At 37.1% G+C, this 26971-nt stretch overlaps 4 protein-coding genes across 9 annotated transcripts in view; 1 reads left to right on the forward strand and 3 right to left on the reverse strand.

The window, feature by feature from the left end:
• LOC143345237 (uncharacterized) overlaps window positions 1-26971 on the forward strand; it is a 102115-nt gene that overhangs the window by 9500 nt on the left and 65644 nt on the right. The window contains exon 1 of one of the 4 annotated variants that reach the window (XM_076772151.1): window positions 14990-15178. The exons of 2 other annotated variants lie outside the window; for them this stretch is intronic. The gene's annotated coding sequence lies outside the window, so the exon portion shown is untranslated. Of the gene's footprint in view, window positions 1-14989; window positions 15179-26971 lie in introns of those variants that run through there. One more of the 4 variants, XM_076772154.1, reaches the window with a different exon arrangement.
• LOC143345484 (uncharacterized) lies at window positions 165-1580 on the reverse strand. The gene has a single exon (XM_076772645.1). The coding sequence runs from the start codon at window positions 1578-1580 to the stop codon at window positions 717-719; it is 864 nt and encodes a 287-aa protein (XP_076628760.1). The 3' UTR covers window positions 165-716.
• Window positions 2062-6157, reverse strand: Xport-a (exit protein of rhodopsin and TRP A). Of its 3 annotated transcripts, XM_076772647.1 has the most exons (5): window positions 6012-6157; window positions 4406-4587; window positions 4143-4338; window positions 2633-2788; window positions 2062-2373 (listed from the first exon to the last, which is right to left on the reverse strand). In XM_076772647.1, exon 5 carries the CDS (start codon window positions 2351-2353, stop codon window positions 2066-2068), a length of 288 nt encoding a protein of 95 aa, XP_076628762.1. In that variant the 5' UTR covers window positions 2354-2373; window positions 2633-2788; window positions 4143-4338; window positions 4406-4587; window positions 6012-6157; the 3' UTR covers window positions 2062-2065. The 3 variants fall into 3 exon arrangements, with proteins under 3 accessions (XP_076628762.1, XP_076628763.1, XP_076628761.1); XM_076772648.1 differs by having other exon boundaries at window positions 4143-4587; XM_076772646.1 differs by lacking the exons at window positions 4143-4338; window positions 4406-4587.
• On the reverse strand, window positions 9569-11175 carry LOC143345429 (uncharacterized). The gene is made up of 3 exons (XM_076772543.1): window positions 11026-11175; window positions 10493-10640; window positions 9569-10002 (listed from the first exon to the last, which is right to left on the reverse strand). Exons 1-3 carry the CDS (start codon window positions 11158-11160, stop codon window positions 9848-9850), a joined length of 438 nt encoding a protein of 145 aa, XP_076628658.1. The 5' UTR covers window positions 11161-11175; the 3' UTR covers window positions 9569-9847.

Consider the following 26971-nt stretch of genomic DNA (forward strand, 5'->3'; position numbering starts at 1 on the left):
TCAATATTTTTCATAAAACATGCTATTACTTTTTGATAACTTCTTTATAATCGTTATCATTTATTTTGAAGTAGTTTGATTTTCATGCAATGATTTCTATTCGAAGCATGGAAATATTTACATAAATTTATAAATTGTTCAATATTATGTGAATATTATTAGAAATAAAGGATTGTTAAAATTAAGCCTTAAAATTGCCTTTATTTGGTAAAGATATATAATATTGCACATGTAAGAAGTTTTTATAGATAATATTATAATAATAGATGATCTTGTAATATGTTGGGGAGGAAAATCACTGATGAAGAACATTTATATCTAAAACATGAATACAAGGAAGTTCTTTAAATAAATTTTACATAGTTTTTGATAGAAAATTAAACTTGCATCATCATAATTACGCATGTACCAACTGACAAATGACTATGGCGTAAAAGATATTCTATAATTACTTAGTTCATTAATATTTTATATCAGACAAAAGAAGTCAAATCATCAAGTCTAAAGAAAATTTGTCAAAAAAACAACACGAGTAGAAAATACGAATTTCTACATTGTGTATCGAATACTTTCGCGAGCCATTCTATCTAATTTACCCCATTGATCGGTCTCCAGAGATTTTCAGAGTGCAATAATTAGAAGTAAAAATTTCATTGCATGTGTAATTATTGTGAGGTCAATTTTTCGTCTTTGGGGACCATGTTTCTATGGGGTTTTCAAGGCCACTTAGCAGTGTCTCCGCAGGTGGCCTCGTCTTCCAAAGTCAAAGGACAATACTCGTCCGCAGTGACCCTCTCCAAATGTCCTATGTCCGCCCTCGGTTTGAACGGTAACTCGGAAACCAAAATGCCTTCCAGCGGTTCCTTCTCGACAGCGTCCTCCTCGAACTCCCAGAAATCGTCGTTCGATGCGTCGTTGATCGTCGCCGACATGAAATCCGTCTCGGTGAGCGTGATGGTCTTCACGTTTCTCGTTCTCGGCGACCGATTGTCGCGCGAAATGTCCCTAGAAACGGTCGGCTTCTTGTCGCGTTTAGCTCTCTTCCTGGTGTTCTTAGACACCGCGGAGACTGATCGACGATCCTCTTTCTTCTTCACTGCTGCTTCGAGGTCACGGTCGTCGTGATTAATGGGTCGTCGAGATTCTTGCTCATCGTCGGTCGACTTCCTACTTTCCAGCTCCGATTCCGCGGTAGTTCCCAGGAATGCATTTTTATCGGTGGATCCCCCCACAGCCTTGTTTTCACTAGTGCCACCTGTCACGTCCTTCTCGCGATTCGGTTCGACGATCGCGGAATCGTTTTCTGCAGCTTCGACCGTGCACACCTCCGGCTGGAAGACTTCGGGGACGTCCCGTGGCGGCTCCACCGTCGTCTGGGGACTTTCCACGGGGACGGGATCGATCTTATCGACCGAGACACCCTGCACGTCGGATTTCATTCGCGGATTCTTCCGATACTCCTCCTCCAAGTAATTCCGGAACTGATCCCTGAAGTAGCTGTCGATCAATTTCCACACGCTGGTGCTGTACCAGGTGAGGATTCCGATGAGGAATACTCCGCGGAAAATCAGCCCTAACATGATCGTTTTTCGTGCAATTTCATCAAATCGATCGAAATAGTCCTTCTCTGACTCTAGTTCTTCTTTTAATACGTGCTTGGATAGTATAAAGTTAACGGTACAGATATAAAATTTGTTGGAATGCTAGAGATTACGGATCGTAGAAGAGTTTGTAAATATGTTTACTTCGTGTTTCCCAGAATCGATATCGTACCAATTTCAACGTACGCTCCGATTCCTAGCTGCAGGCGAGGTAATACAAATATTTCTATATCGTTACTCTCTTTGAAGTTGAGTCACGATATGTCTGATATTTATACCTCCAGGAAGCTAGGCATGATTTACAGCGAACAGCACATTACAAGCGTCGAATCACTCCGAAAATATTGCAATTTAAGGAATCGTTTCCAACGTAAGCAACATTTTTATTTGCTTGTTTAGTGTAAAATCTTCGATTCTTATAGGGAGAATAGTTTGTTTCGATAGTTTGATAGACACTGACGTGTTTATTCTTCACCGGAGAAATAGTCTCTCAAAGCAGAAATAACTTCTTGCATTTTTGGCCATCCCATGGTCACGAACACCAAAATCGAATTGGCGATGACGAAGAGTCGCATCATTTCGATACCATCGCTGGATCGCAGCCACTCGCTGAAACCTTGATTGTGGGTGTCATCGTTCAGTACTGTCTCCTCTTTATCTTCCTTTTTCCCATTCTTTTTGTCCTCCGTAGGCTTGGTTTCGTTCTGTCGACTTTTCCCTACCCTATTGTCATGATTGCTCCGTTTCTTCATTGCTTCTGCGTGGATTTCACCTGAAAATTTTGTCGGCTTCAATTATCGTTTGTAAGATCGAAAACAGTATTCTTTCACTATTGACTAAATAAGGCTAAATTTAATTAAATAACAGGACTCATAACGGGGAACAAAAAAGTTTAGCGATCGTAAATTTTCAAACTCGTTTTATTAACAAGTTAATATTTCTCTATATTTAGATAACTGCTCTGCAATATAGGAAATCTACTTCAGACATCTTTTATGGTTTCTTCGTTATCCTATTAGTATGTTACTTACCAGTATTGAGGTTAACATGTTTCTTAGTACAGTTCGTTACTCCTCGAGAGGTCCACACTTTTTACTGTAACGCTGGGTTAAATAGTTTAATCTATCAATGTTTCTGACTTATACGGAAGGAACTTTCCCTGTGTTAATTAAGTTACCTTTTATTACCTGAAACAAAAGAGAAATGTTTCACTCAGGCATCGGTTTTTAGTATCGAGCTATAAATGGGACATTGAAATAAACTGGATCTTAGTATTCCTCGCGATTCTAGTTTCATGTACGAGATGTCAAGTGATCCGTGTGCATTAATTCGCATGCAAGAGTATTACAGAAGCATATTTCAGACATTCCTGGACGTAGAGAAGATACGAACGCTCGAGTACGATGACCGTGATCCGACATACACACATGATTCACTTGCGTGCGCACAATGCTGCGTGTAAAATGCGGCTTTTAAACGCGAGGTTTTAGGGCAAGTGGCAGAAAGTGGGAAATATCCATATCTACAGTCACGATCGTTCTTTTTGACAAAGATTTTTCGCGACGGATAATTTGCTTCTCGCTCGTGACGTTAGAAAAATTCATTTTCTCGTTGTAATCTTTCATATTTTAATGCTCGACCCGTTCACTGCATTTTTTCTATCTACTGAACTTAAATTTTCCCATTAAAGTTCATCAGATTCGATATAAACGACGCAAAATAAAAATTTCCATATTTTTTATTATATTTTCATAAAAATCTTACTAATGGATCAGTGAGGTTTTTCGGCTCAAAACGAGTACAAACACGACCACATTCGAACTATTTTTTATTTCTTTATACGAATCAATTTTGAAAAATTTCCAATTTCGTATAATTAAAAGGAGTCTAAACATGGTCGTGTTTGTACTCGTTTTCATCGGAAAATTCTCGCTGTCTCATTGATAATACTTTTATGGAGGTATACATAAAAAACAATTAAATCTTCTGTACTCGTTATACTTAGGCTTTCGTTATTAGTAAAATTATTTGAGATCCATTGGAAATCGTCGTGAGTTTAATGTGACAGGAAAGTATCTTAGTTCGTACTATTCTGCGCGTGTTATAGGTATTATACATTCAGATCGAGACACGTGTGAGCGTATCTCATATTTGGGAACGAACAGGGAGGAAATTGTGGCGAGACGAAAAGCGAAGCGTTATCGGTGAAAGTCAGTCGAGCCACGGACGACAGTTTCCATGCACATTTGCACTTCTCCAAATTTGAGATCGCTCAGCCGACCATCATCCAGTTACCCAAGTGTGCTTTCCCATTATTCCTCTTTAAATACCGTGTAATAAGGACGTTATAGAACACGATCCTCCGTTAATAGAAACGTCCTTGTTGAAGGATATTCAGAAATCAATATCGAAAAGTTAATTAATTTCATTTACGAGTCGAATAACATTCTTCTATTCGATAGCAATTTACGAGAACTTGGTCAAAAATAAAGTACGACAACTTCATTGAAAATTACAAAATAAATAAAACTAAATATTCACAGTTATAGTATAGAAGACGTGATTCGAGATATCAGGACATCATTGACTCGAATATAATGGAACATTAAATCCTTTGTCCCGGTTTTGTTTCTTCCCTAAAACTTGGACCTCCATATCGAGCCTCTAATTACCGAAGTTCGCTCTTCCATTATTTCTGTTGAAACTCGCATAATGTACGACAAAACTTGGACCGCCACTGGCAAAAATAGTTAGCTGTTAACTAAGAGATAATTATAGAAGCCTTTCATAGGTACAGTACTGACCGATCTCTGTTCTTCGTCCTTTTTGTTTCATGCGTCTTAATCATAGAAGCACTTTACCGTGATATTTGAAATTAATTTTCGTACCTTTACACGATGCATTTAAGTATCAAGGTTAATTTTTCGACGGTTTCACTTCGTTATTGCACCGCTTGAAAAATTGTTCTTTCTTTTGTGTTTCTCAACTGTAACAGTGCGAAAGTTTTAGACGTCGTGAGCCAGTGCGAGCTCAATCTCTGAAATTGCGTTGCAATGAGATCAGCATATTGTAATTGCCTCATGAATAAATATACGCTCGTTTTCGTGGAAGCAGGATAGCAAGACGTTTGTTAATAAATTTTCTTCCTGTTTTAAGATTTGTCCTTTTCTTGATCGAATTAAATATAATTTTAGATTGCCTTCAATGTAATCTCGATCAATTATCCAATATGGTTTTCTTTCCTCTTTCATACAAAATCATATTTATTATAATATGATTTTTCTTAAAATTTTATATATACGATACATTGCAGTTTCATTTTTCGAAGACCGAATTAGCGTAAATTCGATTCGTCTCTGTCTTTCCGTTTTTCAAACACACGCTCCCAAATTATTCAATTTCGACGCTTTTGCATCCAATCATGCAGGATAATGAAAGTTTAAATAGCTCCCAATGTCAAATGTTAGTTTAACGACTGAACCAGATAAATCAATATGGAAACGAGATTAGGGATAAAACAGAGTGCAACAAAAAGAGAGAGATATCCCTGTTCAATGGTTTCCATGCTAATCAAATCTCTAGCAACTCGTACGTTTGTCCAAATTAGATTAACAGTGCCATTCATTCAGATCACATTTAAAGTATTTATTTAAAATAAAATGAAGCACTAACGATTAAATTCTAATACGTAATACTATTATTTCTAACATAATACAGTACAATGCATTTTGATTCGTTAAATTTACTATCTTGGTGATTTTACTATTACAAAAAGAAACTTATTGCACCACGAACATGTAGTAACGTCTTAACTGTCGAATACGAAACAATGCAGTGAATAGAGAAACTCAACTCGCAAACTGATTGTTGTGCGTCTTCGCTGAAAACCTATTGTTCCACTTACCAACCGACAGAACTTTTAAGACGTTCACAGTAATAAAGAAGATGGAAAGCATATCGGTATCAGTATTTGCAATCATTGTATAATTGATAATTTTCACATCACGAGTAGTCCGTTTAAATTAAGTAAATTTTTCTATAAATTATTCAATATTCCCTGGCATTTGCAAAGAATGAAAGAATTAGGGCAAGAGAAAAGAATCTCTAAGGTTACTTTCTGCATAATTTCACCCTTTCTTATCACTACAATGTCTGAATTATTTTTAAAGAATTTATATACAGAGCAATCTTCCTTCCCTCCGAATAGATTGTCTTGTTCGAACGTTTCTTACGATCGAAGTTTCGTTCGAACGGACTTTATCAGGGAATAGCACCGACGATAATCCCATCGTTCACGATGGATTTTTCATTGTCACTTTTTCCTACATAAGTAGACGTTCGACGGGACTTTGTGAACTTTATCGAAACTGAATTACTTGAACGCGGAGCTTCCGTCGCTAGAGAACTCACCGCGATGAATTAAAGCTCTGTCGATCACGGTACAAGTTTAGCGAATTACGATTCGGTACCAAGTTTCCATCGACGTAGACTTCCCACCGGGCTTTTCCGTTTTACGAGTTCACGTGTATCGTGGCGCACGAAACGATCGTCTCCGACTGTTTGCCAGGTTTTTCCCTTCTACGTAGCCGGTGGATGTCGCTGATAGGGCTTCTCGAATTGGTAAGCTCATTACGAGACTGTCTTCGTTTCGTTAAGGGTTCTCAGAAGCTCATACATACAGTGTCTCATAGAAGTAACTGTGACGAGTTAGCTCTGTGCCTTATAACAACAAAATGACAACAATTTTAAACTAGTATCAACCTGTCGTTCCTAGTTTTTCTAACAAATATAACGACTTGGTGTTCAAGAAATCTCACTGAAAAATAGAACACTGCGTCGCCTAGTCTGGAAATTATAATAAAAGTATTTGCTAGAATTTTTTATCAAATTTGTAAACATTTCGTGAAATAATGAAATAAGGAATATTTTAACTATTTTACATTTTCGTTGTGAAATTGTGATACTTTTGAAGAGTAGTTTTGAATTACAAATTCGAATAAAATTATAGTAATATTATAATGGACGTAGTTCGTCTTACGTAACTGGCCGACGAGGAAAAAAGACAACTTAAACGGGCAGTCTCCATTAAGCCACCTCAGGAGAGTTCTCTTCCTCGGTGCAGAAATTGAATTCTAATATAATTACACCCCTGGTTCGTTTCGACGATGAAGCTGTAGAATTCTGAATGAATTTTTCGTGAACCTTTCTAAAGACTGCATTTTTACGAAGCTCGTAGATCCACGTTGCCTCGTACCTTACCAAGAAACCGAAACAGTATTAGGCTCTCTATTACTCAGGGAAAACAACGAACAAACCTATTCAAAATAAAGATTTTAATACAAACGTTTCATTGTATGCTTCTCCAAAAAGTGTCGTACCATTTGTGTTTCTTTTTCTTTTACATAGGTACGCGATTTTGTTCACAAAGAATAGGGTACGACACTTGGTCAACCGACGAAAAGCGTTTCTTACGGTCAAGGAATACAGTTTATTGGTCGTTTTGTCGAGAACTATCTGGGTCGATCGTAACTAATGTACCTCATAGGAATGGTCGAGGGTCTCTTTGAGCTTCTTGTTCCTCGCCATATTCTTTCGTTCTATTTATTTTGTATCTAGTAACGATCACGGGGCTAGGAGTATTTTTGGACGTAACGAGAAATGATTATATGACGCTTTCCGATAATCCTTGGCACCCTACAGAAAGGGTGAAAAATAGTGGGCGCGAGACACCTGGAATTTAATGGGATCTGTTGGTAGTGTTTTATAGTATAGCTAGCAGGATGCACTTTAAAACGATTCTTCTTCACTTTCTATATTTTCTATACCATTCTATAGCTATTTTGTTAAATTTTTTCCTATACAAAACTGTATACACAATTTTTCCTATATATGTTACTGTTTGTGTACTTTTTAAAATTGACGGTCTATTTTCAATGGAAATCCTATCCAGATACGCCCTTTTTGTACCCCCCTATATATCATGAACGACATGGTTCTGGCAACCCAAGCCTTCATTGTGATCCCTGAGGTATAAGCTTTCGAAAAAGATACGACACAACCCCTTTGGCCATTGTCCCAATCACTAAAGCAGCGCCAATCTTTCCTTTTATCAACCCGTGTCGGTCAACTTTAACTTTTGCTTTCACTTCGAGACCAAACAATACATTTATTTTCTCTCTTGCGGATAATAAACTACGAAATAAATATTTTTATCTATGAATTCGTAAACTTTATTCAGTTTCGTACGTGAAATTTTATTTTTTGAGGATCGTGGCTCGGACAATGGGGTTGTATTTTTGAAGTTATCAGTTTGTCTTTTTTTGTGACATATCAAATTTTCACGTACGGTAGAAAGAATTTTCCACGCGTGGTTGTTCGCCTGGTGCAGCTGCGGGAGTGCAGTCTGCGAGATTTACTGCACTCCCCGTCTCAAGTGACAAGATTACGTGGTCCTTCTTAAACAATACGCGGTGGCTGCGCACGGCTGGCCATCAGAGTCGCGCAAACATAGCCTACCTGTAATTCCAGCGCGAATATAGGTGAAAAGAGGCCCAAGGAACAATACAGTCGCGCCACAACTATTAACTCCGGCACTCTTAACCGTGAAAGGTGGAAAAGTACGGTCGTTTCTCTGCGTCGACGCGCTCCGAGTAATTGCTCCACCGGAAGTGACTTCGGCTGCAGCGCGAACGAACGTGCACTTTTACGCGGTGAAATTAAGGGTCGAGTTGAAGCTGAGAAAATCTATGTACGGTTCATGGTATTCCTAACGACGCCGAGATCTGAAACTTATGCCTTTTTTATTGTCTTCTATTTAAAAAAAAAACATTGTTTTCAATTAGGAATATTCTCGTTAAAAACATAGAAAGAGAAAACTGAGTTAAAAGATCGTCACATCTGAAATTTCTTGTTTATCATTCGTTGATTTCCATTTCGTTAAAAGTAATAAAAAAACAGATTTTAGTTTTCTTTTAATACTATTTCGTACAAAAATATAGATACTTTCTATTCTTTCCTGGATAATGGAATTTGTAATATTACATAAAAAATTAATGGATGACCTGTTTTAAGTTTGGAGGTTCGATAAAGTCCACGTACCAACTACAGTAATATAATTCTACTATTTTTCATTTCTGTAACTGTCATTAACGTTTCAGGTAGAGTTGTAAATAATCGGAAATAAAATTCTACGGCGTTTGGCGGAATTTTATCCCAGCTACATTGTTCGCAAACTGCACTTTTTGTTGAAGTATTTATGAATCAGCGTTATTTAATAGAACGTAAAAAGTCGCGGTGACGCGAGGCGATGAAAATAGTGCCCGCGAAATTTACGTTTGTCAGGTGCTCACCTGTTACGCATACAATCGCCTTTGTGAGCGCACGTTGCGTGCTCGGACGTGACTTGTTTGCAGGATCGCTCGTATGCTCGTTACGCAACGCTAATTACACTTTGTAACAGCTCGTATCGACAGTTAATTGCAACAACAATGCGAGCATTTTCTAATTTTCAATTGTGTAAAAAGAATATTTGCACTTCGAAAAATGGAAAATTGCTGATGGTTCAGAAATGTAATTGCAACGGCGACGGTATGGAAAATATAAAACATTTAATTGCATTCGATCGGTAGAATATATTTCCTTTTATTTATGTATGCAAAAACTTGATTGAATCAAAGAAAGAAAGAACTACTCCAAGCAAGATGAATGTCGAGGTTCAGTGAACTGTTGTTACATTTCTTCTTTAAATATTTATTTTTACTAGATTATACTTAATTTTTTATTACACGTGAGACAATTGAATACTGTGGTATTTTAAAGTAAGCGTTCGACTTGGTCCATTCGAGGTTTCCTGTGGGTTGTCGTTGACACTAGTTATTTAACTTGTGGATTTTTAGTATCTTCTCAGTTTTCCATTTTTTGTTCCATTCTTTTCAATAATTTTTCGAAAACCTTTTAATAGAAATATTCGTGGACAATACTTAAATCAGGAATTTGACGAATTAAAGACAATTCAAATAAGGAGCAATGCAATATTTATTTTTTCATTTTAATATTTTACACTGAAGCTTGAAGTATGTTTGCTTATTCGTGATAGGAATACAATATTCTAGGGATTCCCATAAGATTATTAACAGTACCATATACCGTGATAAAACTCGCCTGACTTATAAACTCACTCTTCGAGCGGTCAAATTGTTTAATTATGTTTAGTTCGAGAAGAGTTTATGGAATCGTGGTATTGTTGATTAATGGGCTGCGACGATCAAAGTTAATGCAGCCTTGGATCGCGGAGCTACTCGAAAGTTAATGCCTTTTCCGGGTGTTCCGACGTTGGTCGAGTCCACGCAAGCTACCGCATAACTGTTTGGTTGGTTTCGCGCGTTCACGTAATGGATAACACCTGAAAAAGAACGTTTGTATAAACGTTTTTCTCTCTCGACACGTATTTTATAAATCACCGAGTAAATCTAAAATTTGTAGTCGTTAGTCGCGAATAAAATTTGCCCAACTCGGAATGAAAAATGTTGGATTATAACTGTCATTGGAAGACAGGTAGCTCCTGTATAGAATTATTCTAAAACCGGTTTCAACGTATGGAATGCAACTCTGAGGATGAGCTAAGTCGACCAACATAAACTTAATACAAAGATTTTAGTCAGAAGCACTGGTTATCGTATGAAATTCTACATATTGTTCTTTGAAGCAACACAACTCCCTAAAAGAAAATTTCTTAAGTGAAAAATATACTAAAAGAGTTGTTCAAATTTGATCTTTGATGAACTGTATGTACACGTATAAAGAAATGCTCGAATCGAAATTTTTCTTCAAATTTTCTTTTACGCCTCCCACGATTAGCAGGCAAAGTAAATAATAAAATAATAAATTTTTACCGTTAGAGACAGACAGGTTCAGGGTACTGGTTTGAACTACATCGGTTGGGTTATCGAATTCAACCAAACGACGGAAAACATTTTCGTCCGAGTAACGTTGGCCAATCTGTATGTCTCCGATGAATCCTTGTGCCCGTTCGTCGCCAAACTGTTTAAAAAATTATAAATTAAAACAAAACATTGCTTTTCTTAGAGTAATAATTCTTTGTTTGAATATGCAATTAAATAAAATTAACCACGAAACATTACGAGTGGTTTTATCGAAACTGATCGGTGAATCTCAGAATAAAAATTATTGTATTAAAATTTGACTATTGATTTGAGACCACAGTTTATCTTGTACGTTTAACACTCTAATGAACAGTGTATTGATACGGTTGACACAAGAATTCCCACAAGCATTAGTCCCCGTGCAAACTATTCGTCGAAAATTCTGTCGATGTTAAATATATCGTATTCGTTAGAGTCACGACAAATTACCAAAAGTTAGAGTACTTTCGGTTGTATCGGTTTAAAGATTCGCGATCGCTCACCAATCTCGTGTTGGGCACGGCATCGTTATCGTTGAGTTCCAAGCGAATGTTCTTGTACTTGGAAATGTCGACGGCAGAAGTGGCCTGAAGCAGTGCCAGGGCCACGAAGAGGACAGCGACAATCGAACGAAACATTTTGTACGGTTTGGCTGTGACTGTGACTGTGCCACGAGAAGGTGCACGTCTCTTTTATAGACCGTCCCGAAAGTCCGTCAAGGTGAACGTGACTTATCTGTACGGTTCTTTTGTGATTTCTCCATTGGCTCCTATCATGCTCTTCCTCGTGGAATACAAATAAGGGAAATGCCCCGCGTACAATGGCACGTACGTTATTCCTCTCACGGCGAAACCGACCCTGGCCGATGAATTTATTTCACTTAATCGGTCCTACGAAAGCACAACACCGTTTGGACGAAACTTACGCGTTCGACGTTTCGTTTCTAACGCGTTGCTCGTTTTATTTTACTAATTAGCGACGTTTAAAATGAGATCAACGACTATCGTCCGTATCAGTACACCCGTAATCTTCAAACTGTGTCACTTTATAGAGTTACATACACGTTTGCTTAACCATCGCTCACGTAATTTTTCTACTTGGTCAGGATGGAGTAACTAGTTGCAGGGGAAAGTTGGATACATGTGTAAGATTCATACAAATTTTGTTCCTTGTTTTTTATTTGCTCTTTCGGGAGAAATCGTTCTTTTTTCGGTCGTAACTCGAACAACGCCTGAGTACATTTTTGTCTTTGCGTAGCGGTCCCAGGTGTTGTCTTGCCAAGTTTCTTGGTTGCTCGAAAAACTAGGCTGACTACTCCGTTAACTTGTATCGGAACCCCTTTTCCGGTAGTCACGTCGTTTCAGGAAGAAGTTGTTAATAATACGATTACCGCACTCTGTTCAGAGTGGGCGCGCCAACTTCGTAATTTCTTCTCCTAATTCGATCGTTCATCCCCTGTTTGGTTAGGTTACAGTATTCCCTTAGAAATATGTTCGATCTGTTTCTTCGAATCGACTGGTATTACGTTGGATAGTTGGATAAATTTATTTTCTACTAAATCGAAATAGACTGAAATTCTTTCTCTCCGCGAAGGGAAGTTGTTCTTATGAAAATTTTTAAGAAGGACTCGGGACGACGTTATGCGGGAAGTTTTCTTTGCAAATAACCTATAAAACTTTGCCTCGAATTCCATGTATAATCACGGAGAAGTTTCTCCCTCCGCAGAACTTGCGAAGAAAATTGCAAAGGTGAAGTTTTTACCTGGGATTTAAATATTCTCAGGTCGCAATAACGTTTCCGTAAAATTTATCTTGTTTCCCTGTATACTGGTTACACTAAACGCCTAACAATTATCGAGTTAAGAAAAAATAACTGTAAATAACTGTGATTTATTTTTCGTATTTTTATTTAAATTTTTAACAGTTCCTTATATCGTGCACTTCATCGGACGCTGCATTTGATTTAACGATTATTTATCGTTTCTAATTTTGTCTTAAGATATTCCCAATAATGGAATGGTTATTTAAATGTTTTGGATTCAGTTGTTGTAAAAGTTGCTAACAAGGGCTCTGAAGTTTGTGGAAGACAAATTATTCTCATTTCGTGCCGACCAGACGGGTCCTGTTTCCAGTGTTTCTTCGAATTTGCATTTTCCTTGGTTTCCGTCACGACGAGATGTTGAGTCGTACCCTTTCTTCGAAACTAAATTATTACGATCTTCTTCTTGCGGCTTCGTTGTTTTTTATCTGTTGTCGAACAGTTCTTTAAATACAATACAAGGTAAACGAACTGTGTCCTTTCGGGAACATGGTAAATTAAATTTCTCATAAATACAGTTGCCTGTTGTAAACTGTTTCTTTTACTTTTACGTGACGATTTACTTATTCACGAATTCGTTTGAAAATATAAACGTGCCAAGACGTCAAACGTGGTGTTCGGTTTGTAAGCTTTTGCGCAAGCAAGTTTGATTACGTTGGTAAAACATGTGTCTTTATTGTCAACAACTGATTGTACCCAATGTTTTTTAAATATTACATTTCTGCGTGACACAAGATATCCAAACATAATTTTCTTAAATACGAATCAAAACCATGCATCGTAATTTTTCCTTTTAATTCCAAAGTGCACAAAAAATTAACGTCTAGACTAGATCATCCTCTTGACTGAATAAATTGCTGTACGTTAATTTAAAAAGAAAACTTTGTCAAATTTTGTACCCCGCTCGAGTTTGATCAAACTAAGTACAACAGCAGTAGAGATTCCTCTACGATCCCCCGCGTGGACACATAGATTACGCGATTGCGTGCACTTAATGACTGCTAAGCAAGTCGAGTCGGAACTTTCCGCTCAAGCAATTAACCCAGATTTAACGAGGAAAGGAAGCAGAGTCCAGTCCGCTCGCGACGAAATTCGCGGATGTCGTCCGAGCGAAATTACAACGGCAGGGCAATATCTCGGTTTCCTGAACTCTGGAAAGACAGCCAATTAGTCGAAGTAGTAAGCAAGTTGAACGAGATCGGCAATTCGTTTGGCTTTTCCTGCTAATTACTTATCCGGCGTTGTCTTTCTCTGTTTCGCATGCTCGAACGAGGATCCGTTTTAAGAAACGTTCCGCCCGGTTTACAACGAAACTTAATTGCTGTTCGCGCGTGCTCAGGGAACAATAATCATTTTAAATTCTAGAGAAACGATAACAGGTATTTTCTATTTTAATTAGAATCAGCTTTCTGGTCCTTTTTCATATTACAACATAAAAACAATAACTGTTCGAAATAGCTAATCACAGGTCTGCTTAAATAGACTCTTAACCCTTTATGGGCCGAATTTTTTTTTTAAGTATTATAAACTTGCAAGGTATTTACTTTGATATTTTAGGTTGATGGTGCTGCTAACTCTTATCGATATTATTATTGGTTATTTTAGAGACGTTATACAGGGTGTTTGGCCACCCCTAGGAAAAAATTTAATAGAAGATTCTAGAGGCCAAAATAAGACGAAAATCAAGAATAATAATTTGTTGATGGAGGCTTCGTTAGAAAGTTATTAACGTTTAAAGACCCGCTCGTACTGAATTTTTTTCTAGAAAGTGGGTAGGATTTCGGGGGTAGGTCTATTCATCAAAAATTATTCTAATTGACCGCTGCAACTGAAAATATTTTTCCAGAACAATTTGAAAGTTTTTAATTTCGTCTAAAAATTTCAGTACATATTCGAATTTTTTTCTCGAAAGTGGGCAGGATTTCAGGGGTATGTGTATTCATCAGAAATTATGATAATTGACCCCCGCAACAAAAAATAATTTTTTCAGAATGCTTTGAAATTTTTTAATTTAATTTTTTAATAACTTTTTAATGAAGCTTCAGTCAAGAAATTGATATTCTTGATTTTCGTTTTATTTTGGCCTCTAGAATCTCCCATTAAAATTTTTCCCAGGGTTGGCCGAACATCCTGTATAATTAAGAGGTATACGTCATCTTGTGAAAACATTAAAATTGTTTGGTAAAATGTCGATATATTATCATGTTACCTGAAAGTTACGTTTATAGAGGGTTAATCATTATGTTATATATTACAGATTATTGATATTCTGTAAATGGTTAATTAATCAGTCTGTCTAACAATGTGTTCCGTCTTGCCTCGACGGGCACGATTACGTTAACACGACTATTATCTTATCGCTATGGTAACGGGTTCCCTGTAATCTCGATTGATCGATCCCACGTGACTGGATCATCGCCACGCGCTCGACGATAACACACGGGGGCGGTTAAGGAGCTGCAAAATGTTAAGGGACGATCGCTAATGGGCGGGGGCGCAACAGTTGCGTGGGTGGATGCGCGTTTGATGAGGGAGTGGAACGGAGAGGTGGAAGTTGGGCCGAAAGAGGGATGAGGGGCATACGTAGAAGGGGGTTAAATCCCGGTACCCGTTGACGTGCCTCAGTATTCATCTAGTATCCACGCGACGAGCAACCCTGCCCGCGGAATTTACCCGTGGAAACTCGGTCTCGCGAATACCGCGATCCGCTCGACCGGCGATTCGAAAACAGTTCGGACATAGAGAGACACACACACGCAGTTCAGTGCACGTCGCTGTGAAAATAATTGAAATCGCTCGGGGGAATTATTTCCGTCGACGCTCCGAACGACGGTGTTGGTAAATTTAGAAAGCGTAATCGAGCCATCGAGCCCGCGAACTTGAAATTTCAATTTATTCCGTTCGATTGGGGGGGGGAAAAAAACGAGACCGCGGGCATCCCACGCGCGCGTTTGAACGTAGCAATCCACGCACAACGCTTGACAATTGTCCATGGAATGTGGAAACGATTTGTTATTCCTTAATTAGAAATATAATCTTCGTACGTAGATTTCGAATTATTTTTTGCTTTTTTTTATGTATATTTATAGTCACGTTAGGTATTGATGGTGTTTAGCGAGTTATCTTGGTTTTACGCCTTATTTCATAATGTAATATTGTGGTTGATAACCTCTAATTGATATCGTGTATTCACAAAAAAATGAAACCCAATTATACATTAATTTTAATTTTGAATTTTAAAATTGAGATAAGACATTTGAAAATATTCTAAACTTCTAATTCAATAATTTAATATTGTGATTATAAACCTTTAATTGTTATCGTGTATTTAAAGAAAAAGAAAATAAAGGCGTGTCGTATTGAATTTTAAAATTGAGGCATTTCTAAATATTTTAAAGTATTTTAAAGTGTATGTTATGCAGTGTTCTTGATTCACGTCGCGTTTCGAGAGATTTCTGTTCGACACTCGACCAAGAAATCGTCGCGTTCTTGCCACGCGCGTGTTGTTTTGCAACCCGTTGACAACCGGCGAGAATTTGTCCCGCGGATCGCGCGATTAGAGAATCGAATCAGCGATGCTTATCGATTCGCCTCTTCTTATTTCGAACATTATTCCGTTTGATGGTTCGTCGGTTTCAATAGGTCCTATCGATCTCTCGGTTATGAAATACGACCTAATTTATAGACACGCGGGCCGCGTTTGTGTCGCGTGGTTTTCTGTTCGACTGCTGTCGCGAAGACCCTTCGACGACGCATCCTTCGAAGGGTTTCTTTCATGAAACACACGTTCAGCTATTATGAATTCCTCGATGGAAAGTTCAGAGTTCAACGTGGCATTAATCGCCAGGTTCTATTCAGCGGCGGAATATAAAACCGAAGGTCCGCGCGAATCCGGAATCGGTCGTTTGGAAGCGAGGTGTTAAGAGTACCTTTCGAATTTTCAAAATCGATTTACTCCACGGGATTATTGTCCCAAATCTATAAAATATAAAATATAAAATCTGTCATCGGTTCTTTAATTTTTAATATGAGTTCAAGAAAATATAATCTTATCGTTCTCTCTTGAGAATTTGACGAAAAATGATTCGCGCTAAATAAACATGGGGAAACATTATGTCATGTAATCGGGAACTATTATAATATTGCATGCAATATTTGTCGTATTTAAAATGGAATTTACTACATTATTTTGAAGGGCCAACAAATAATTAGTTAATTAACCGTGACGCGTGGCAGACATTTCGTTAACGTTAGCACGACCGAGCAATTAATTTGAGTATTTCATTACGAGAGCGCCGGTATGCTAGAGACACAGGGGGTTCGTTTCTTTCAATTTCACGGCGAAGTGCTTTAGAAAAATGTTAGTCCTTTGTTTTACGCGCCGTTCTCGATTCCCTGAAACGCGACGCGAGCGAATTTATATTGTGCTAATTATCGCGGGAGCAAATTAGCACGGTCGAACGAATGATACGCGCGCTTCGCGCTGTTTTATCGAACGATGCAAGCAATAAACGCGACGGCGTTCATTCACGGCTTCGCAGCCGTTAATAGTATAAAATATCAATTTATCCGGCACCCGTTACGACTAATTTCCATTGCGAAATTTATCAACGCTGTTTAATGCAACTGATTCATGAACATAGTTACAAAAAATTTAGAAGAATCTGCCGTGCACGAAAAGACTAAAATGCTCAATTTTCGAGATTGGTTCTCTGGAAATAAAATGAAATTCATTCGATAGAAAATTAAAAGAATGCATGATAAATGCAAGATAAAATAATTATAGTAAAATAAAATGACGATTCGACAAACGTCTCACATCACATTATTATTCTTTTCTAATACTATAAAGACTCATAGAGCTTTTGTTAAAACTTTTTGATTGAACTATCGATCTGAATACTTCATTAAAATAGGGACTGTGTTCGACAAGTAGACACTCTTTTTTCGTTCGTCAAAGAAAATTATTCTCAATGTTTTTTTATGACGTCGATTGTTCGACAGTCCCTGTAGGCGATGCAAATACCTTCTCTTTTCCATTCGAGAGATGCATTCGGTGATACCTTCGATCGCCCGATTATTTCTACGGAATAATGCCTCAGGGCTGTCAGGACTTCATCCGCCTTCGTTTACGAATACGCAGTCGATAATGCTTTTTCTCGTGAAATTATTTCCCTAAAACATTTGGGGGGAACGGGACAAGAGCGTAATGGAACCGCGAAAACCGAAACGTCCCGGTAGAAATAAATTGTCGCTGATTTCATTTCTCAACTTGTTCCAGCACACTTCGTCGAGGTATTGTCCATTTGTTCCTTAATAGAATCTTTCCCTCCCATTAATTTCACTTAATGTGCCATGATAAATGAAGCCACACTAAATTACCATCATAATTTACTTAATCTTTTGTTATTATTTTTCGAGATAATCTAGAATTCATTTCACTCTAACAAATTTCCTTCGAGCTTTGTTTCCTAACATTCTACTGTTCGTGTAACCCTAAGAGTAATTATAATAAGAGTTCAATTTTTTCATATTAGAATTGTCCTTATTTACAGAGAAATAAATTGAATTTACTATTAACTGTTTTTCTCATAATAAGACTGAGCAAATGGACAAATTTCATCTTCACACCGCAAGCTTTATATGGAATTATTATTAAATGAAATTTATACGTACGTCTAGTGAGCCCTAGATGTTATAGGATCGCTGTTTCGATTCTTCAAAGCATATTGTGGCGGACACGAACGTTGATATCATAATCTTTATTTTTCCGGAGGAGGGAAGAAACCCAATGTTACTCTTTACGAATGATACGAACACGAGAAAATAGAGTAAGGTTCACAGAACTCCCGCATTTTAGGGTTAAGATAGGAGGAGGACAGGTTCAGACCTTTCCTTGTTAGATGATTCGTTTTCTTCCACCACTTTCTTAACAGTTGGAATTGCTTTCCGAGCCGTTTCCCGCGTTGCAACTCTATTTCCTTCGAATCTTTCCAAACTGAGCACGAGTTTCCGATATTTTACGACTTCAAAAAAAGCATGAGCATCCGACGATTTCTTATACTTTATCATTCTTCGTGGCTAATCTTCGAAATTTGTTTAAATTATATTATTATAATTAAATTATCATATTCAATATTGGAGTACTTAATCAGTTGTTAGTCAATTTCTAGACAATTAATTTTTTTAATCCTTGACTATGCATTTTATTATTGGTAAATGAAAATTAATTTTCGTCGTGCAGGGTGCACAATAAAATTCTTTTGTAAAAAAATATTCATTTCGAATTTTTGGAGAAAATTTCAAAGCGAATAAAACCCTGTTGGCGCCGCCTCGTCACGGCTCTGATTACACCTGTATCTTCAGGGGACGAAACACGCGTCTCGTTTCCACTTTTTTCGCTGAAACGGTGGTCAACGTCGTTGAAAGGTGTGACATTCGAGAGAATAATTGCGTGCACACATTTGCACAACTTCACGCCATGTCCATCTCTCCAGTTTCCTCGTTTTCGTCGGTTTCATTTTTTTTTTCTTTTTTTTTTCTACTGACTTCCGCTGAACTCGAACCTCCATAAGAAGAGGCGCATTGCTGCTTTAGCGTTCTGCTAACGAGCAACGACCGCGGAAGTGCTGAAACGCTGCTTGGAAATTTCAGTATGCACCGGCTCGTATTAAATGCGACGTGGAAACGTCACCTTTTTGCTCGACGGTTCAATTAAATAATAAGACCGATTAATGATACAGAAAAACATTTTATGATGCCTGACTCGCGAGTCCACGAATCTATGTACTTTTTTTTTCTCGTAACAGAGTTTCCAAATGCCCATAAAACCAGCTCGTTACTTTTGTTAATCGAATATTCTCTGACACCGGCTGTAATTTTTTCGTGTTAGATCTGTGACAATTGTATGGAATCCTTTGACTTTCAGAACAGGAAATATACCCGGATTTATGGTTGCAATTGTGTTTACAAGTTAATACACTGGTCAGAGATGAACAATTGGAACGCAAGATAACGAGAGACCGTTGTTGCATTAAAATCAGTTTCACGTTTGGTACGAAAATTCAATTTGCGCGGTGCACGCCTGTTTTTCGTTGGATAGTACTCGTTTGCACCGTGAAATTGGAATGAAACGCATTCAGACCAAACGGGGAGAAACCATTTGTCATCTGTTCCATAACGGTACACGTAGATCCGGCATAATTATCGACCCGTTTGCATAATACAGCGGATCTTAATCTTCGTTGCGTTCATTCGGTTCTGAAAGGCAAATTCTCACACCCCAAACTCGAGCGTCATCGCAAACGGCGAAATGGTACAGTAATTCCCGTTTTCGAATGACAAAGCGGGCTGTAGTTGAGTAGTTTTCACGCGTTTAAGATAAATGTGGCGAAATGATCGCTTGTATTCTTGCTTAATGTTCGTGTATATTTCCAACGTGCACTGGTAAATAGAGTCGATTAACTTGTACGAAAAGATTATGCAAAAAACGGACCATGCTGTTGAGACTATAGGGTGGTTATTCATATTAGTGTTTCATTAAACGAACTTGGTGTTTTTAAGTTTATTTAAAATTAATATTGGTGTTCCAACTTCTAGTAGTTAAGATATTTTCTCGAGCTGTTATTTTTTAAAATAGTAACGTAATTGCTTCAAATTCCTTTAATAATCGTGTGTCGACTTTAATACAGCTTGCTTCGTAGTTTTAACAGGTGAAATAATAAAAATAGCGCCAGTCCGATAGTATTGTCCTATTAATTTTTATGGAAACGTTTCAACTGTAGCGGAGCAGGTTCAAATCGCGCAGCTCCGGCTTTTAAAAACTCAGGCTCTCTTTATATCCATTATCTCGATGGGCGATTTTAAGCAGTTGAATAATACAAAATCCTCAAAATCTAATTGAAAGAGAACTCTAGCAGAAACCTCCTTCATTACCTTATCTTCGTTGGGCAAAATTGAATCATTGCATCTTCTAGTGCAAAAGTTATTCTTTGCACTTGGCTCGGTAGCATCAAGCTTCTAAATGCTAACGGAGTCGAGATCTGTTTAACTTCTGGGTGGGTTTCTTCTAACTTTCCCGAGTTGTTATCTACTTTTCGGTGGAGAAAATGTTCGGTAGATTTCAGATTACTCCCTTCGACCACGTTCATCAAAAATTTCAATTAACGTCGTACGTATTGCATAATTTCTCGACTGAATTTCGACGATAGTTTTAATATTTCTGACAGTGATCACCATTTTCGTAGAGTTGGGATAAAAAGGAAAATCTATGAAGAAAATAATATTTCTGTTCGTTCTGTAGTAGCTTTTTATATTTACCAAAAATAAACAATTTTCTACGATTGATCGAGCAAATATGTATTTTCCATTCTTTAGAATTTCTTTCCTAATCTTTCACCACTTTTTCTATCTCTCTTTTGTAAAATTCTTCTCATCTTTTATGCGCCAAAATAAGTTTCATGACGTATGAAAAGGTGCAATCTGACGACACAGTGGCCGGTGAATGTGGCAGAGATGATCTATAATGTTCCTAACTAAAATCTGTGCGAAGTGATCAGGATATTTTTTCAATAAAATTACCCAATTGTTATATAATTATTTTGATGGAACTTTACATACCAATATTAATTTCATATTTATATTTAAGGGATGGAAACTAACTTTACATTTATGGATGAAGCAACCACTTAGTTAGATTTCTCAAAAGCCAACAAACAAACGTTGAACATGTAGAAAGTTCGTGTTGAGAAATAACATGAGTTAAATGGAAATTTAAAAAGGAAATACCCCAAGCGTGTCGTCGATATTTACATGGGCTTTTGTACAGTGTTAGAAGTTTATTATGCTGAAGCTAGCAGTATACACTTTCAGGTACTACTGGCTTATGGTTTACGAGATATTTAATGTTAAAGTTTCGGTACAGCGATAATATACTGTCACCATATGGTTCGATACCGTAGTGTAAGCAACTTTTTCCAATGGCAACAGCACGGCGTAGAGTATGGTTTTACGATATCTTCTGCATGATTTACGTGTGAAAAAAACACTTTTTATTCTCTAATATTTTTTTTTTATGCTTATATTCGTGAAAATCTTTAGGTAAGAGACTGTAATAAAAATAAATACTATATGGATTTTTATTTAGAGCATCGTTCATCACGAATTAAAATAATTTTTGAGAAATTTAATTAAATATTTCATTCACAACTTTGAGAGTAACTTTTAGATACTCGAAAAAATTATGTAAAGCTTCATGAAAATCATTACGTTATAATTGGTTGATGTTCCTCGTTAGTTTTACAATTCCAACGTAATAATTTGTAATGGTAACTCCTTCCACATGGAATATACAATGGTTTCTGCTGATACAGTCTTGGTTTCGAATGTGTTGCTAAAGTTCCGCCATGACTAAGCAATTACTCGGTGTTTAATACTACAAAGTTTCCAAATCGACAAACCAATGTATTATCACTCACAACAGGAGTTCTCTGAATTAATGTTGTCAGGACTATTCAGGATTATTGCTCAGAATATAGAAAGTACGTCTTTGAAAAAAAATTGAGATTTCATTTAATATTATAATGACGAAACGCCACGTAACGTTTGTTGCCTTTTTATTCGAACGTTCCAAACTCGAAACCCATTGTTTAATTTATCAGAGTCACGATTGCTCTTACGAAATGATAATTTTAGAGGCTCAGTCTTGTCGTAAGTAAAATAAAGCTCCGTACGAAATCATTCCTTTTAATTTTTTATTCGAAACTATAATTCGCTCAGTACCAAGCCATTCTCCATTCGACTGTCATCTCTATCGAACAATGGTGCTCGTTCTGACGCAAGAGGTAATTCAACAATGATGACGACGTCAAACGTAGATGAGCGAAGCTTTTTGCATCCAAGGAACCAGCATGGTATTGCAGATATATACAATTGCATTCAGAAAAAGAAATCGTACATCGTCATACTTGAAATTACTTTGTTGCCGCAGTTACGATTTAATGTATCGAAGTGCTGAATATTTTTTAAACAACGACTCGCTCTACGGTACGTTTTAAACTAGCACTTAGTGTATTTCTATTTTATATTTACCTCAGGTGGAAATCTGAAGGAAATCGTAAGTTTACAGTTTGCAAGTAGCAAAGTAGATCGAAGCCTATTTTCCACGGTACGCGTGACACTGTAGACGAGCAGTTGAATGCAGAAAGCACAATCGATATTGGTCGACGCGTCTCTCGTAGCTTCTGAAAGTTCTTCAGAAATTCGCGCGTGCCTTTTTCTTTTTCTATGCGACCGCATCGCGACGCGCGGCGTCGTTCAGTTGTTGGGGAAAAGAGATTATGGGAAAAGATACGAACGCAGTAGGACAGGAGGATGTTGACAGGAACGAGCATCGACACACGGCGAGAATGTTGCTTTATATCGGTAATACGTCCGTTGTCTCGCGGTTTATATATGTTTCGTGTCTTTAGGTGAGTCCAAAACAATGTTTTCCAACCTTCTTTGGATCGTACCTCACCTCGATACCTTAAAGATTATTTACACTGTCTACCTTAAAACAATAGTCGATCAAATTTTAAAAAAATGCAATTTTTGGTTGTCCCAAAAATATTCAAAATTACTCTTTTGTATTTCTATTCAAAGAAAATACATTTTACTTATTTTTTACTGCAAATAATTTGAGACTTTTCTGAATCTGAAATTAAGAGCCTGGTCCAGCGTGGGTGGTGACATAATAATCGTGCCAACTCTTCCTTATTTTGAGATTTATTTGGAAATAAAGCACGTTTAAGTTCGTACAGTCTTCGCGTTAGAACGTCGATTCAGCCACCGGTCGGTCAGCTCTCTTCATTTATCAAATATCGTTTGAAACATGTTTTATTTCGAAATATTTCTGTATCCATTTACACGTGACATCAAACTTCTCAAATACATTGCAAAATGTACTGTCAGGTACTATTAGGCACGCGTATACTTTTTCTGATCGCACAAAATACACTCGTCATGGATTGCGGATAAACACGCGTGAAAGGCATGCAACAGCTGGCAAACGAGTGTGATGTTCGTTCTATTCGCTTCTTGCCTCCGAACGTATGGCAGCTAGCCATTTCCACTTTGGTTTTATCATCAAGCGGAAGCAAAGATATTTGGCCTGCTCAAAATTGAAACGTTATCGCGTCGGGTACCAAATATTTGCACGACATTTAAAAAGATTCATAAAATCAGAAAATTAAACGAAATGATAGTTGATCAGACTTATTTGTAGCAATGAAAGGAAAGCAAAATAAATCTATCTATAATCCTAGGAAGCAATATTTTAAAATTTCATTACAATTTTACATTTTCCACGCACTATTTATTTTTTTCTATTCCATCGACATCATTTTTCTGTCTTCAACAGAAGGTTCAATCCACGATTTATGACATATTGTCCGTCATCGTGATTTCTCTCGAGCATTCCTCTAATTTTGTATTAGTGCGCTCTCGTTTGATGCGATAAAATTAAAAATCTTTCAAAGATCGACTCTGTAGACCGAGTTGTGAACTCTTTGCCTTCTTAAGGCTTTTAAGTATGTTTTCATAATATCACTATGCAGTATAAAGTTGGATATTAATTTTTATTACAAAGTATAATATTGTTTGTTTCAAATACTTGAAATTGCGAATTCTCAGAATTAATTAGAGGTTGAGGAAGAATTAATTTATACAATCAAAGATTAATGCTTTGTCTCCTATCGATACGTTTGTTTCTCGTGTTTTCGATGGCTGTTATCTTTGACCGTAATTTGATTTTCGACTTTTTGTGGGCGTTTCCAATGTACGCGAACAAGGAGAGTTCGACAGGGTCTGGGGCTTATATCCTTCGAGAATATGCTTCCGGGCAGAAATTGTGTTATCCCGTAAATTTCCTCTGGTAGTCGTGACGATGGAGAATCGGTTCCCCTTCAATATGTCCTCAAATCTGCGTAAGTGGAGAATTGTTCGATCACGATTATACGTTTAGTCAGATCGACCGTGATATGGCTGTTAATGACAGCGCATTCGCGCTAATTATGATCGAGTATACACTAAAAATTTCATGCGCATTTCATTTCTGGCGAATTAACGCGCTGCCAAAATTAGAACCGCGAACGAACGGATGCAAATATCACCAGAAATTAGGTACATTTTATAATGCAAATTTTTTAAACGATAAAGTCTAACGCTCGTTAGAAAATTTTATTTCGTTTACTAGTCTACGCAAAATTGAAAAAAGAAACCGTAACGTTGTCGATCCTGCGATCGAGGTTGACTCCATTCTTGTTTTTTTTCGTTAATTAAAAATGAACTTCCGTATTTTGATACGCAAGCTTTAAAGAAAGTCTGAAATAAACGCCGTCGAATCGGAAATACGAGATCGTCGAACGACGCTGAAATAATGTCAAGTGGCTTAACAAGATGTCGATCGAAGTCGCACATTTTCCTTCGTATCGCTGGAAATAAACCGTGTTTTCTGGTAGTCGTTAATAAATCTGGAACAATTTCTCATTATCCGAATAAAAATAAATATGTCTGTGAAGCGAATTTTTCGAAAAATAGTGGGTGATCTTAGAAGCTGTTTTTCCACAATTCTAACAATGTTATATAATTTCCTGGAAATTAGTTAAATTTAATTTTATTCTCACGATCAAAGATTTATATATCTTATGAAGATGTTCAAACAAAAATGCGTTGGTAGCTTCGTTTGTAATAACTGGTTTATCAACCTTTATATTAATAAGAATTTTTATTCGAAATGAAGCATGTAATAAGTATGAATTAAACATTAATAGCCTCCTTGAAAGAGTAGTCCCTTGCTGATAATATGCACTTGCCCCAACGTTCCTCTCACTTCTGAAAACATCGCTGGAAGTCTTCTTGTGAGGGCTGTTGAGCTCTTCTGTCACGTTCGCTTTAACTGTGTCAACGACAACAAATCGTCTCCCTTTTAGCTTCATTTCAATTCCGAGGAAAAAGTCACAGGAGGAAAATCTGGGAAATAGGGACGCCGGGGTAGCGTAGCAATTTTTCCCTCGCTAAGAAATTTCTACATTGAAGAGTCGTCCGTATCATGATCAGTGGCTAGAATTGTTTAGTACAAACTGCCTTGTCAAGAATCTCTCAAATTATGAAACAGCAAATACCTGAATCTTTTTCACGAACTCCAGCAACTGTTTCTTTATTATTTGATGTCCGTCGAAAGTCGAGCTAGACTCTATAGACTCTTATGCAGGTTTATGCATTTTTAATTTTAGCGGTATACTCGTTGAAAGAATTTAATCCATAATGGACAAAACATTGTTTACCTATCGTACGTTATACGAAATTTTAATTACGTGGATCAGTGGTCGATTCATTTATTAAATAATCATATTATATTCATTAACGTTTGTTGCCTGTATTGTGGTATTTATTTGGCTTCTAAAAAATAACTGTACGTGTTTCTGACACATCTCGTATCATCGAGTGCATCCTTGTCCTGGACCAAGTACGAGAGATTCTTGTACAGAAATTTTCTACGGGCAGGATGCATCTAATCGCCGATCAATGTCGATACTGTCTACTGCACCCAAGCGTTCTTCTTTTCGCTGTATCACTGCTGCTGCAACTAATGGTTCAAGTCTATTGTGTTTCAAAAGACTGGAATGTCTGGTCTTTCCGATGTACTGAACGATCCGTCGAGTGTGGAGGATCGATTGAAACATTTCCGAGCTACCTCTTTTATTCGTCGAAGATTTTCAGTACGATTTACTTCAGTCATTATTTGTAATCTGATTACAGATAGCTGTCTTATCCATTTCTTATTATTTCTTCAGATTGTTATATACAGATAATACATTAATGGAAGCTTGCTTCGGTTTTATTCTTTATGAAATTATTAATATCTTCTAACAACGTAGAGATAGTAAAGATCTCTTTTTAATAGAATATTTTTAAAGGTGTATACTATTCTATATTATTATTTAACTATTAACACAAAATTAATTCGAATCGAATGCTTTTAATACAAATAATATTTTCTGTTCATTGAGTAACTTGAACTGATCAAACTCGACAAAAAGTATTTAATTCTGAATTAATTTAATTAAATAGTAACGAAAATTCTTCGTTCACAAAATTCAAGTATATTTCCAAGAAGTTTAAGAACCATCGATTCATATTGATTTTGTAAATGTCGCGTATTGAGTATCCCAACTTAACGCAGCGTTTGAAAATCGGCAACTGTTTCATATTTGCACAGGGAACGTAGTCGATAACAATTTCAATTACGTCGCATTAATTTCGATGGTAAAAGTACTATCCATAACTGGCGATATCACAATACGCGACGCGTAAATAGCCCATTATGATAGAGGCGGTATTAACGTTTCACGCATAACTTGGTATCGATAACCCTGCCGGAAAATCCAATTACGCCTCGATTTGCAGCTCAACGTTTCAGCTGCTTGCGATCAGCTTATTTTGAATGACTACTAAAGTATCCTCTCCTATCTACGGCCGTCAAGATTCCACAGAAATAATGAAATGGAAATTTTATGTCAAATACAATTATAATACACGTATGTCAATAGATTTTTGGTAAAGGTAATTAATAACTACGGTGGACGTAGATAA

The sequence above is a fragment of the Colletes latitarsis genome, chromosome 9 (genome assembly GCF_051014445.1).
Source record: "Colletes latitarsis isolate SP2378_abdomen chromosome 9, iyColLati1, whole genome shotgun sequence".
In the NCBI taxonomy this organism is placed as follows: domain Eukaryota; kingdom Metazoa; phylum Arthropoda; class Insecta; order Hymenoptera; family Colletidae; genus Colletes; species Colletes latitarsis.